Below are 13,722 nucleotides of genomic sequence, written 5' to 3' on the forward strand. Positions count from 1 at the left end.
TCTTATTTTAGTCATGTAATTGAGTTAAACAGCATTTGTATCCTATCTGGAGGTTTTAGTGTGTGAGTGTGTGGGGGTTACTTTCCCATCATCCCCTGCAGGTCTTGGAGAATCCCTGTCCGGGACTGTGAGGTGTGCCAGTCTGGTCATCACTCTTCTACCCATCTGGTTAGGCTCGGACCCCGAGGCTGCTGCCCCCCTGTGCCTGAGACAGAGAGATTAAACATAACTGACTACCCCACTCTACGGGCCTACAGGTGACCGGGACGGCCCACCTTCTACTTCTGTCTACATCCTACCTCCTGTCCACGCCTCTGTCATGGTTTGTGTTGGAGCCTGGAGCTTTCCATGACAGGAACTCTGCACTGATCATTTCTGGAGACAGTTTGACCCCAGAGCCTTTATACCTACAGACAGACATAATCAATGAGTCCAACTTCTGTTCAAATATAACCAGCAGATGCTGACATCCATGTGTGTCTGCTCACAGGAGATCTGTGTGCTGGGTCAGATCATCAGGAGGGTCAGTGAGAGGAGGAGGAGGGTCTGAGAGGAGGTCAGAGTCACAGCCAAAGGACCTGCAGGATGAAGACACACAAATCTAAGAGGTTTCAGGCTGTTAGAAACTGTTTGACAAGGACAATATTCAACCAAAGAAGAGGCCGAGGTGTAGTAGAGGAAATAAAAACATCTACTAGAAATCCATCCAAACCTACCTGGTCCTACGAGGTAAAGTCCTCCCCCCAACCCTAATACCTGGTTGTTTCACCATCGGCAGCAGCACCTGAAGCCAGCATCTGTGACAACTGTCAGTGAGTCTTCCTCATCACTGTGGAGGAATGTTGTCCCACTCTTCTCTGCAGAATAGGAGGGTTTTCCAGCCTGTTTAAGGTCCTACCACAGCATCTCAGCCAGATCTAAGTGCAGACTTTGACTAGACCACTCCAGAACCTTCATTTAGTCTTAGTCCACTCAGAGGTGGACTTGCTGGTGTGTTTGGGGTCATGGTCCTGCTCCGTAACCCCAGTGGTCTTGATCTTGAGGTCATGACTAATGGTGGGACGTTCTCCTTCAGCAGTGGTTTTGGTCTTGGAACCCTTCCATGATGCCATTGTTGCCCAGTCTCTTTCTGATTGGTGAATCATGAACTCTGACCTTAACTGAGTCAGTGAGGCCTGCAGGTCTGTAGATGTGGTTCTGGGTTCTTCTGGGACCTCCTGGATGAGTCGTCCATGTTCTCCTGGAGTCATGTTGGTAGGCTGGCCCCTCCTGGGAAGGTTTCCCACAGTTCACAGTTCTCCATTTGTGGGTAATGGCTCTTAGAAATGTCTGTAACCCTTTCAGACTTGTTTCTCACCTGTTGCCATGATGTGTTGGAGATCTAGTTGACTCTGTCAGACAGGTTCTATAAGGGTTTTTAAGGCATGCATCCTAACTCTGAATCTACTTAAACCTTAAACAAACCCCAACACTCACTATTTCCTCTGTTTTTAAATGGAGAAAAACTGTTTTTGCATAGATTTTTACACTCCCCACAGATAAAGCCCAGTTCTGGTTTACCTGAGGAAGGCACAACCACAACTGAGAGCTGATTGGTCGGACAGACGGCTGAAGTCTGGATCAAATCCCTGCCCTGATAGGAGCCGTCTCAACATCAGCTGTAGTTGGAACAAAAGTCATCAGTCAACACAAGAATAATCCCTATCAGAGAGAGGCTAGTCCTGTCAACATAGTCCAGTCTTAATGATCTGACCAGTATCTAACTGGGACTGGCCCAGTTTACTGGGCAAACTGGTAAAAGATCCTCAGTGGTCTAGAATCATACATAAATCTGGTCCAGTCAAAAGCACTTGTTTAGTCAGGATGATAATAAATTACCTGCCGATCCAGAAAGGTCCTCTGAGAGTCTGGATGTTGTCTCCTAGCGTCAGCGCCAGGGCTCACATACCTGCACACACAGAACAATGACGTCTAAGGGTCTGGGTGCAGTACGTCTCTCAGTGTTAACCTTAGGAAATCTTCAGTAACCTGCAGATATATAAATGTTGGTTCAGGTGAAAGTGGTTAAATGAGGAGGAGTTGCTGTGCTGGTACCTGGGAACAGGGCAGAGATGGAAATCCAGGTCGTTTTCAGGGTATTTTGGGGGCCTTTTGAAACTCTGCAGACCTGGAGCTGGATTCTTCAGAACATAACATGATAAACATGAGTGTAAACCCAGGGTCAGTACATTATCTGTGTCTCCACATAGAAACAGTTATTTACACTGTTGAATAAGGACAGAGTAACGGCCTTACAAAGATTCTGAGAGGATTTGCTGGAGAAGGTCTGAGCAGAGATTGAGGAGCAGTGAAGGTGAGACTGTAGTCTGCACAAGCTTCCACATCCTCCTCTTTACTTTCACAGCTCTGTTCCTCACATGTCTGAAGATCTGCTGTGGGAGATCTGGCTCCAGTGCTCTCTGGCAGCGCTTCAGTCTAGAGAGTTACAGCACAGGACAGTGAGCCAGTTAAAACAACAGGAACAGAGGGGAAACTGTCAACATAAAACAGGAAATCAAGTCAGGGAAATGTATGATTTCAACAAAAACATGCAGATGACAAACTGAAGATAAAAATAGATAAAATATGAAGAACAAACTGAAGATAAAAATAGATAATATGTGAAGAACAGCTGTTACCAGGTCTGCAGTGCGAAGCTGTCTGGCCAAAGCTGTGGGGATGTACGAATCAAACGCCTCCCATGCTGACACCGCCTGGTAGCCCATGAGTTTGTAGTGCTGAGGACTCTGGGTTCACATAATAACACCAGATAATAGTGTTTAAATTCACAAGAACAGAGATAACAGACAGAAAACCACAACTACCATCATTTCAGGAAATAAGCTAAAAAGCTTGGAACAATCTGGTTTGCTTTAACATTTTTAGTGTTGTATTCCTCATGATTACTGGGAAATACAGAGTTGAATATGTTCAAAACAAAAGTTTGTCTACAGGTGTTTTTGCAGATAACGTCCCGTAGCAGAGCAGAACTCCAGATGGGGGGCAGGTAGTGGTTTCTGCATTGACAAACTACCAAACGGCCATGTTTACAGCTGTTCATGGCTACGCCAAGCCTTCACAGTGTGAAGTTAAAAACCTTCATCGAGTCCCTGTCACCTTTAGTCTGAAGCCTCGACTTTGGAACGACCAGGAGGCCCCCGCTCCAGGATCTAAGGCTGCAGCCTGGCTAATAGGGGGTTAAAAGTTCTGCTAGGTAACTTGGAGCCAGGCTCTTAATGCTTTAAAAGTGACGAGTAAAACCTTAAAATGAATTCTAAAACCTACAGGAGCCAGTGTAAGGGTGCCAAAACTGGGGTGATGTGTGTGTTAAATAGGGGGGTGCTAAGGAAAACAGGTGGGCGGCCTGGGAGCTGACTAGAAATAAACACTCTCAGGGAGACTGACTGAAACACCAGTGTCACTAGACTGATGGACCTCCAGCTCCAAACAGCTTCACCCGAGGGCGACGGTAAGTCTCAGGACATCCTCTCTGATGAGGAAGGCTTCAGCAGACTCTCACTGCCACTCCCACCAACCCTGAAGGTAAGCTGATGCACCAATCAGAGACTGATCCACTCAGCATGGAGCAACGTTCTCATGACAGCTGGAGTCTACAGGTCTACTTAGAGCTGTAAACTTTCATTCATTCCTTCACTGACCCCTACTGACCATCAGAGTCACCTACAGTCTGATAAGGTGCTTCAGTGAAGACCTACCTGCAGGTTGAAGAGAGGAAGGTGTGTCGTCACGGTAACAGTAGTACCAACAGGCAGAGAGTCCAGACGACTGAGAGCCTTAACATATCAGGACAAAAGCATTATTATATTTCTATCAAACATTAAAGATTTAATCAGGGAGTGAAACCGGGCGTTTCTGATTCAGCAGATCAATCAACATCATTCAAGGAAGGTGACCAATCAGACAGCAACATGAGGAACTCTCATAGGTGTCAGTTATGTGACGTTCCTTACCAGTGGAACGTCTCTGACACAGAACACGGGGGGGGGGCATGGATGGACCAGGTCTGCAGAGAGTCCCTCGTCACAAGTCTGCTTACCTGAGAGAGACGAGGCAAAAACACGTCATCATTTTTAAATCTCAGGGAACATGCAGGACTAAACACAGAGAGCTTAATGTGTGGGGATGCATGGATGTTCTAAGAACCCCATCATAGCCAGAGGAGACTTCACTGTTGGTCTGTCTCTGTGAATAAATTAAATTACTCAGCTTATTACCCCTGACTGAGGAGGTCCCAGGATAATCCAGACTGGTCTTACCTGGGGGCGACTCCATCAAACCGTCTGACAGCTTCTTCAAACAGGTGAGTCTGCGGTTCATCCGGACTCTGATCACCACCTGGAGGAGAGAAGAGACCACAGCGCTGCTGGACTGACTATCATCATCCTGCTGCTCTAATAGAAGAAGAGAAACCACCGGAAATATCCACACTGCTTCACACAAACTGACATACAGGGCTGTAAAAAGTATTAACCCCTTCCTGACTTCTTATTTTCTGCAGATTTGTCACTTAAATGTTCAAGATCATTAAACTGATGTTAATATCAGCCAAAGATAACTGGATTAAATACCAACACCAGTTTTTAAATGATAATTTCATTTATTAAGAGAATTAAAACATCCAAACTTTTTTTTTTACTTTGCACGACAGAGCTTGGCCAATAAGGGGTTAACAGTTTTCAAACTTATGAATTCATGATATTTATCATTAGGGGACAGGTTGGTTAAAAAATAACCAAAAATGTTTGAATAAATATCATTTTTATAGCCTGTTATATGAAAGGAGCCATTTTGGTCCAAAGGGACTCAGACAGGTGTTAAAAGTTAAACGGATGCATGCAGGTTAAGAATGACAGATGTGCATATCTTCAAATATCACATTAAATCTAATCAGCATGCAGCCTCTATTCTTTCTTTAAGCACAGCCCAGAACAGCGTGGTAATGATGATATTATTCTCCAGAGATGTCTCTGCAGCGATCAGTGACCGTGAGTGAAACTACTCCTGTTGGAAGACCAGAGCGATCCTCTCCCTGCCATACCAGACTGGAGGAACTCAGCTGTGTTTATCAATCATAGAAAATGCTCCTACATCTTAGTTCAGTGACTACAGATCCTAGACGTGTCTACCTTGCGTGCCGCCTGCTGGAACAGTCTCAGAGCTCTTCGTCTCAGCTCTGGATGAAAGCTGCTGATTGGCTGGAAGGATGGGGCGCCTTCATCGGCCTTGGAAAGGTTAACAGGACAGATTCTCAAACACACCGACTTCATTTAAACAGAACAAATGTAAAATCAGTGGTCTCTGGTTCTGAGTTAGAGAAAAGGACTGTTGGATTTACTCTGATATGATACACGGCTGACAGACTTCATATGTACATAAACATGTTTCATTCATTATAGATAATCTAACCAGTTAGCCCATTGAACCACAGAGCACTACACACTGATATAGGACTGTAGTTTACATGTGGAGTCAGTAAAACGTTAGAATAAATGATAAAACCACCTCACAGGAGAGTCCAGCATCAAACAGCAGTCTTTTAGAGGACAGTTTGGGTTGCCTGGCAACAGATTCTACATCCTGCCCCGCCTCTCCCTGATCCACCTGCAGTAGAAAAAGTAAGGGGGAGTAAGTGATCATACTGGGGGGTCCAGAGCAAGTCAAGGAGGTTTCCTGCAACAATATGACTGTAAAGCTCTGTGTTCTCCCCACTGGGATCCCCGGCCTCTATAACCCTCTCTGCCGCATGAAGACTCTCCAGGGTCTCTCTAGCTGGAGGACTGATGTGCTAAGTCAGAGGAGCACGGTCTCTGCCATGAGGACCAGATCCTGCAGCACATCCACAGCTTTGGTGGAGGATCACCAGCCTGTGAAAAGTTGACACTATAGTGCAGTAATACTCAACCAAAGAGCCAAACTGTTAAAAAGTACCTTTGCAAGAGCCACAATCTAAGTGGTGAAGAGTGGCGGAAACGGGTTAAAGTGGCAATAAAACTAAGTTAAAGTGGTGAAATGGTCAAAAAGCGGCAAAGAAATGGCAACAATGGGTGAAAGGTGGCAAAAATGGGAGAAAAAGTGGCAAAAATTGATTAGAAAATAAGTAACAGGTGGCAAAAATGGTCAAAAAAACTGTAAAATGTGGCAAAAATGGGAAAAAGTGGCATTCAATGGCAAAAGGCAGCTTAAATATGCAAGAAGGGGCAAAAAATGGCAAAGTGGGGGGAAAAATGAAAATAGCAAAACACAAGAGGCAAAAACTGGTGAAAAATGAAAATAAATGAAGTTACAGGTGGCAAAATTGGTCAAAAACGGAAAAATATGTGGCAAAGAATGAGCAAAATGAGACTAATATGAACAAAAGTGGCAAAATGGTCAAAAACTTGGGTGAAAATCTGCAAAAATGGGGAGAAAAAGTGCATTCAATGGAAAAAGGCAGCTGAGATTAGTGAGAAGGGGCAAAACACGGCAAAAAAGTAGAAAAAATTGCGATTAAAAAAAGCAGGACAAAAAGGAAAAAGCTGGTGAAAGGGGGCAAAATAAGTGGCAATTTGGGCTTAAAAAGCTGCAAATTAGATTAAAAGTGGCAAAAAAGGTGGAAAAACTGCAAATAAGGGCAATTGAAATTTACAAACCAAAAAATAATGGTTGACAACTTAAGCCGACCGTACAAGAGTGGGAAACAAACTGATTAAAGTAACTTGCAATAGATAATTTCTGAGGTCAAAGTTGACCTTTTTAGGGTTTTCTGGGGGTAAAATATTTCAAATAAAGACATAAAAGAGCCACGCGCTGAGAATCACTGCTATAGTGGAACAATTTCAGAAAAACGTTCCTGAACATAAAACTGTGAAGACTGTAAATCCCCTCCTTCTACAGTCCATATCGTCTCCTACACTGACGGCGTCCCAGTTTAAAACGGCCATGGGCCATCGCTGTGGGACGTTTGTTGTCCGTTCAGGTGTTAGTATTCTGAGCCTGGTTTAAAGTGTTGCTTCCACTGAGTAAAAACAGTTAAAATGAACAGCTGAAACATGAATTTCTGCGGTGTAAAGACTCCTCAGCGTCTTTAACCGTGGCTGACTCCAGCGCCCTGCCACGCTCGTCTATTTTCCATTAGAACACCAGTTTGTTGTTTTGATTTCAGAGGGCACATTTATCTGCTGCATTATAAACTGTGCTAGTCCTGCTGACATGAGAGGAAGAGCTGCTAAATGTCTGCTGACTTTTTTTCTCCTGTTTTCAAATCAAACTCCAGAGGAAGTGGGACTCTCACCAGATATTTTCTCAGTGCAGTCTCTCGCTCTGCCACGATCTGACGTCTCCTGTCCTCTGACAGCGGGTCCTCACCGACGTGGCTCTGCCTTAAACACATGAATATTTAAATCAAAATCTCATCCTTAAAACCAAGACAGCGCAAAGGCAGTCTACATTCATAAATCTATCCTGTGGTTTTGAAAAGAGAGAAAACTAAAGACTGAAATGGTCACCTACCTCAGATGTTTGGCTTGCAGCTCCTTCATATTCTGCTGAACCTTCTTCATAAAGAGGCTTTCCTTCAGCTTCCTGTTTTGTAGACAGATGAGTGCTGGAATTAAAGAAAAAAGGCCAAACATGATTAATGGGACACTGCTGCGGGTCTGAAGAAGGAGTGCATGTAGGAGTGATTTACCGGGGCTCAGATCTTCAGAGCTGGGTTTAATGCTGTCTTTTATCAGCATCTTTGCCACCCCTGCATGGGCGCAGACATCGATCGCAGGCTTTACAGAAGCCAGGCTCTTCAGTGTCTGGAGGGAAACGTACAGAAAATACAATAGGTCCTTCTGCTGTCTCTGTTCATGGTGAATTAAGATTTAAACACTAATGATCCTATCATCTGTGCTCATTTTACCAGAAGAATGGATTTAATAACAGCAAAAAAACACTAAAGCAATCAAAATGATCATTTTTACTATCAGAAACATCCACGCATGTGTAGACCTGAACTGTCTGAACCAGTGGTTTTCAAAGTGTGAGGCGGGCCTCCCCTGGGGGGCGCCACAGAGCTTCAGGGGAGGCGCAGAACCATAAACCAGAAAAAGGTGATTTGCTTTGCTAACCTCTGCTGTACATGGAGCTACATGGGTAGACTTATAGTTACTGTAGGGATTATGCTATAGAGCAGTGTTACTCAACCAAAGAGACACATTACTGAAAATACCTGTGCAAGAGCCACAATCTAAGAGGGGAAAAGAGGCAGAAACAGCTGGAAGTACCAATAAAAATAGGTTAAAGGTGGCAAAAATGGTCAAGAAGCAGCAAAAAATTGGTGAAAACAGGGAGAAAACGGAGAAAAATGGTCAGAAAGTAGCAGAAATGGGTGAGAAGGGACAATAAAAAAGAGTGGAAAGTGACTTAAATGGGAAAAAATGGGCAGAAAAAGAGGAAACAAGTGGTATATAATGGCAAAGGGTAGTTTAAATGGGGAAAAAAAAGTGGAAAAAGAATTGTGAAAAAGGGCAAAAATGGGAAAAAATGGCAAAAGAGAAGAGGCAAAATTTAGAAAGAAAGGAAACAAGTGGTATTCAATGGCAAAAGGTAGCTGAAATGGACAAAAAGTTGCAAAAAATGGTTAAAAAAGGCCAGAAATGGGATAAAAATGGCAAAAATGGGCAAAAAGAAGTTGTAAAGTTGCCAGAAAAAAGAAAAAGGGGTATTTAATGGCATTATAACTGAATAAGAGGGAAAGGCAGATGTTTAAGGACATTTGCAAACCAAAATATCCAAAACATATTAATGTTAAAAATGTTTAAAGATTAGACATAAATGTTTGAATGTTGTTTATCTGTTTTTTTTTTTATTTGAGTCCTTTTTGTGGGTGGGGGTCCACTGAATGAACCAGTTCTTAGGGGGGGCTCAGTCTCACACACTCTGAAAACCCCTGCTCTGAACTGAACTGTTAATCGCTCCTGTACCTTTGGCTTCCCTCCGTCAGTCAGCTTCATGTGTTTGGATTTATATCGTGGCGCTGTGGTTGCAGGTAAAGGTAAATCATTGTCCACAGGTGTTGCGTCTTCCACCTTTCTGCCAAGCTGGCTATCAAATAGAGGAAATAAAGCCAGTAAAATGTGCTGTAACCGGGATAAAACCATGCTTTCTAACACCACATTAAAGTTTCAGAAGTAGAATAAAGGGTTAGAGCTGCAGATATACGGCCCTATTACAGACGTGATTTTCTTCTATTATCACGTTCATCTTTCAGGAGAGCATGCCATCTTTTATTTGCAGTGAGAAACATTTATTTGCTCAGCGTGGATTGGGAGGCTTATCCATCATGCCTTCACTGCTCCATCTACCAGCTATTTTCATCAATCATTAACTTTTGGCCGAGATAACATCAAGATAGCCACAGTCTGATGGATTGTACCCACTTTCTCATGGGAACAGAATCAAACATTAGGGTTTATACCAGCCTCAGCTATAACGTCTACCACAAACCCCTCTGAGTCTGATCTAAACCAGCAGAACCACTGACGGCTGTGGAGTCTGATAAAAGATCCAGACTGGATCAGGACAGCTGAAGTGCTCTGAGTACCTGGGGCCCATGTTAGGGGCCGAGCTCCCGGTGATGGTGCACAGGTAAGGTTTGGTGTTGAACTGGGAGATGATCAGCTGGATGGTCACCTGACAGGTCTCGTACTGTAAAGGCCGAAAGGTCACGATGATCTTCACCTCGCCGTTGGCTGGTATCAGACCTGGCAGAGAGAGGAGGAATATCAGGGGTTAATGATCTGCATGAATCCTGCAGGAGGGTCCAGATAAAAGTGACTGCATTAATGTGGTAAACATGGTAGGAATGGAGCTGCCTTTTGAAATTAAATCAGACTTTTCACTCTTTTTTACCACTTTTCTCCCAGTGTTTGCTGCTTTAAGCCCATTTTTGCAACTTCTTTTTGTCCCTTTTCTCCCCTTTTTGACAATTGTATCCTGCTTTTTGGCAATTTTTTGCCCGTTTCTGCCACTTCTCGCCAATTTAAGCTGCCTTTAACAATGACATGGCACTTTTTGCCCATTTTTCACGCCTTTTTTCTGATTTCTGCTCATTTTAGTCATTTCACACTCATTTTTTCAACGTTTTTGCCACTTTTAACTCATTATTTGGTCACTTCCCACCCTTTTCTCCCAGTGGGGGAGAAAAGTGGAAAAAAAAGTTGTTGAAATGCATGTAGAAATTATAATCCTGCTGCTGCTGTTCTTGTAGAACTAAAATAGAACTAGCTGGAAAAACCAGCACAGATAAATGTGCCCGCTGATAACATTAAATGACCTCTGCTGACTGTGTGTTGAATATTGTGACCTGCAGTATTTAGAGGTGGTCTGGATTATTGTGTCTGCAGAAATAAAGGAAACACAGGAAACGGTCCAGAATGACAGACTCCTGTATCTCCTCTGTAAAAACAGCTCTCAAGAGCCGCTTCCTCTCGGTGTTATGATGCTTCCCAGACCTGCTGAGCTCCACTGTGCGGACGTCTGCAGCAGATCCAGGGTCTTAGAGGGTCGGTCAGACTAACAACATCATTCAGTGTTCTAACAAACATAGGCTGGGTCGCTGTCCTCTCCCAAAACTCCAAAAACACCAACCAGACTTCTTTATATTGATATACCATCGAGTCTAAAGCCATATAGTCCGTACCTTTGAGCGGGCTGATGGAGAAAGCCTCATGGGGCTGAATGACAAACACCTGAAACTCAAAGTCAATGGGACAGCTGCACTTCAGAGGGATAGCATGAGAAACCCTGCAGACAGAGAGGAGATGGGGTTATTTGTATGATCTGAATAGAAGCGAGTCGCTTGTTTGGAACAAATGCAAACAGACAGGAAAGCCCTCAGGTGGGCTGGAGGTCAGAGTATCAGCACACAGTACCGCGGACAGACTCACCTTTGACCCAGAGGAACAGCTGACAGGTGGATGTGAGGAGGGATCTGCAGGTCATCGATGACCGGATAGGCATGAACTGGAACTAACAGGTTCTCTTCCCCCTTAGAGACCATGCAGGCGGGTTTAAAGAGAAAAATAGGAGCTCATGTGAAAGCAGGATAAAGAGAGGTGACCTACTGATAATGGTTTATGAACTAGAACCACGTTAAATCTCCAAACCTTGCAGTGAACCCGGATGCTGTCATAGTAGTAACGCCACTCATCAGGACAGAAGCAGACCTTCAGGGTGTAGGCCAGACCCGGGATGAGCCGAGACTGCAGGACACAGGTCAAACATGGGGTAAGAATCTAAAGCTGGCTGCACTGATTAACAGTGGATAAATGACAGATTCAGGTCTGGTAGCTGACACACTACAGCACCTTTTTAGAGTAAGTCGTTCTGAAGTACTCTGTCTGGGTTGAAATGATGTGGACATCCATGACTTCAGAGGAGACGTTGATTATTTTCTAAAGAGGAGAAATACTCTTCATTAGTTAATCCTCATCATCAGGATGCTGCTGTGATTGTTGTGACAGGCTGTAGAAAATTCATTTTCACTTTAGTCAGACGAGAACAAAAAGAAAAACAACAGCTGAAGTCCTTGGAGCATTTACGTAAGAACACACACATCCTACATTCCTTCCTGCCTCCCTTCTTTCCTCCATTCTCTCTGTCTTCCCTTCTTTCCTCCCTTCTTCCTTCCTTCCTCCCTCCCTCCCATCCTTCCTCCCTTCTTTTCTTCCTCTCTTTCGTCTTCCCATCCTTCCCTCTACCTTCCTCCCTCCCTTCTTCCTTCCTTCCTTCTCCCCATCTTTCCTCCCATCCTTCCTTCCTTCCTTCCTTCCTCCCATCCTTCTTCCTCTCTCCCTTCCTTCCTTCTTTCCTTCTTCCGGTCTTTCCTCCCATCCTTCCTTCCTTCCTTCCTCCCATCCTTCTTCCTCCCTCCCATCCTTCCTTCCTTCCTTTCCTGGTGGAAACAGCATAAAGAGTGCATCCTCTCCAGATAACCATTGTTCCAGTAACATCAGAGTGTCAGCCACACTAGAACTTCCAGAAAAGTTGGGATTCCAAAGAACTGAGTGAGGTAGCCTTTGACCCCAACAGTCTGTGGTTCAACAACCAGTCCGGCGTTTGTGTGACCAGGACTGCATAAAAGCAACGGTAAAGACCAAACCTGGTCTCCATAATCCACATCAACAGTAACAGAAGCTGTAGCCGTGCACATCCTAACATTTTAATCCTGTAAGATTTAAATAAGTTAAAACCAGAGATGTTAAATCATACGATACCGTTGGAATGAAGGTGATTTGGAGTGAAAAGAATGAATGGACGTATAAAACCTTCAGCAGGGTTTCCTCACCAGGGTTCTGACGTGGTCCCTCCCCAGGTCAAACCCTGTGAAGTGAAGCTCTGAGGGCTCGGTCTGGATCAGGCCGTTACTTTTCAGCCTGCCATAGATTTCTGTGAGGGAGAATAGTGACTGTAATAACAGCAGAACATCCTTTTCTCAGGATCAGAGACACGTCCATGAAGGTTTAGAACATCAGACCACGTACTAGAGTCCAGTAGATGGTTGGGGATGTTTGATTCACTTCTGCTCTCCTCCACCAGCTGTCTCAGAGGGACTGGAGTCCTCCTGTGGGGCTGTGAGAGAGGGGAGGAGAAGGCCACCTCCATCCCTTCTGTTCTTCTATCTACAGAGGAAGGTAAAGGAACAACCAGCTATCAGGTTCAGAGCAGTGAAACTCAACATGTGGCTCTTTTATGTCCTGTTTTCAAACATTATTCCTCCAGAAAACCATAATAAAGGGAGAATTTTACCTCAGAAATGATCTGTTACAGGTCACATTAATCAGTTTGTTTCCCACTCTTACACAGTAGCTTTAACTGCCAACCTCTGTTTTTATTCTGCATATTTCCATCCAATTATTTGAAATTTTTTGCTACTTTAATTCCATTTTTACTGCTTTTAGCCAATTTTGCCACTTTTTGCAACTTTTCACCCATTCAAGCTGCCATTTGCAATCAAATAACATTAATTTCCCATTTTGCCACTCTTTCATGCTTTTTGCCCATCCTTGCCACCTTTTTTTCAAATTTCTGCCCATTTCAGTTTCTTTTCTCTCATGTTTCTTTGTTTTTGCCACTTTTGAACCATTTTTGCCACCTTCGACTCATTTTTTGCCACTTTTCTCCCAGTGTTTGCCACTTTAAGCGTATTTTTGCCACTTTTCTCCCAGTGTTTGCCACTGTAAGCGTATTTTTGCCACTTTTCTCCCAGTGTTTGCCACTGTAAGCGTATTTTTGCCACTTTTCTCCCAGTGTTTGCCACTTTAAGCGTATTTTTGCCACTTTTCTCCCAGTGTTTGCCACTGTAAGCGTATTTTTGCCACTTTTCTCCCAGTGTTTGCCACTGTAAGCATATTTTTGCCACTTTTCTCCCAGTGTTTGCCACTGTAAGCGTATTTTTGCCACTTTTCTCCCAGTGTTTGCCACTGTAAGCGTATTTTTGCCACTTTTCTCCCAGTGTTTGCCACTTTAAGCGTATTTTTGCCACTTTTCTCCCAGTGTTTGCCACTGTAAGCGTATTTTTGCCACTTTTCTCCCAGTGTTTAGAGGTGGTCTGGATTATTGTGTCTGCAGAAATAAAGGAAACACAGGAAACGGTCCAGAATGACAGACTCCTGTATCTCCTCTGTTTAAAAACAG

The 13,722-nt window shown here is 43.9% G+C and overlaps 1 protein-coding gene across 1 annotated transcript in view; it reads right to left on the bottom strand.

Moving 5' to 3' along the window:
* Positions 1-13,722, bottom strand: part of cfap221 (cilia and flagella associated protein 221) — a 31,633-nt gene continuing 17,911 nt past the window's right edge. Inside the window, exons 3-26 of the mRNA XM_041781636.1 lie at positions 12,570-12,707; positions 12,374-12,474; positions 11,394-11,480; positions 11,193-11,288; positions 10,974-11,074; positions 10,727-10,830; positions 9,629-9,788; positions 9,009-9,129; positions 7,727-7,841; positions 7,549-7,642; positions 7,331-7,418; positions 5,563-5,661; positions 5,187-5,282; positions 4,317-4,395; positions 4,011-4,096; positions 3,756-3,833; positions 2,679-2,786; positions 2,296-2,475; positions 2,095-2,180; positions 1,879-1,948; positions 1,561-1,658; positions 489-578; positions 300-407; positions 1-205 (exon numbers count right to left, since the gene is read on the bottom strand). Of these exons, the coding sequence (XP_041637570.1) occupies positions 43-205; positions 300-407; positions 489-578; positions 1,561-1,658; positions 1,879-1,948; positions 2,095-2,180; positions 2,296-2,475; positions 2,679-2,786; positions 3,756-3,833; positions 4,011-4,096; positions 4,317-4,395; positions 5,187-5,282; positions 5,563-5,661; positions 7,331-7,418; positions 7,549-7,642; positions 7,727-7,841; positions 9,009-9,129; positions 9,629-9,788; positions 10,727-10,830; positions 10,974-11,074; positions 11,193-11,288; positions 11,394-11,480; positions 12,374-12,474; positions 12,570-12,690 (2,529 nt within the window). The 5' untranslated portion in view covers positions 12,691-12,707 and the 3' untranslated portion in view covers positions 1-42. The remainder of the gene's footprint in view (positions 206-299; positions 408-488; positions 579-1,560; positions 1,659-1,878; positions 1,949-2,094; positions 2,181-2,295; positions 2,476-2,678; positions 2,787-3,755; positions 3,834-4,010; positions 4,097-4,316; positions 4,396-5,186; positions 5,283-5,562; positions 5,662-7,330; positions 7,419-7,548; positions 7,643-7,726; positions 7,842-9,008; positions 9,130-9,628; positions 9,789-10,726; positions 10,831-10,973; positions 11,075-11,192; positions 11,289-11,393; positions 11,481-12,373; positions 12,475-12,569; positions 12,708-13,722) is intronic.

Source organism: Cheilinus undulatus, linkage group 24 (genome assembly GCF_018320785.1).
Source record: "Cheilinus undulatus linkage group 24, ASM1832078v1, whole genome shotgun sequence".
NCBI lineage: Eukaryota > Metazoa > Chordata > Actinopteri > Labriformes > Labridae > Cheilinus > Cheilinus undulatus.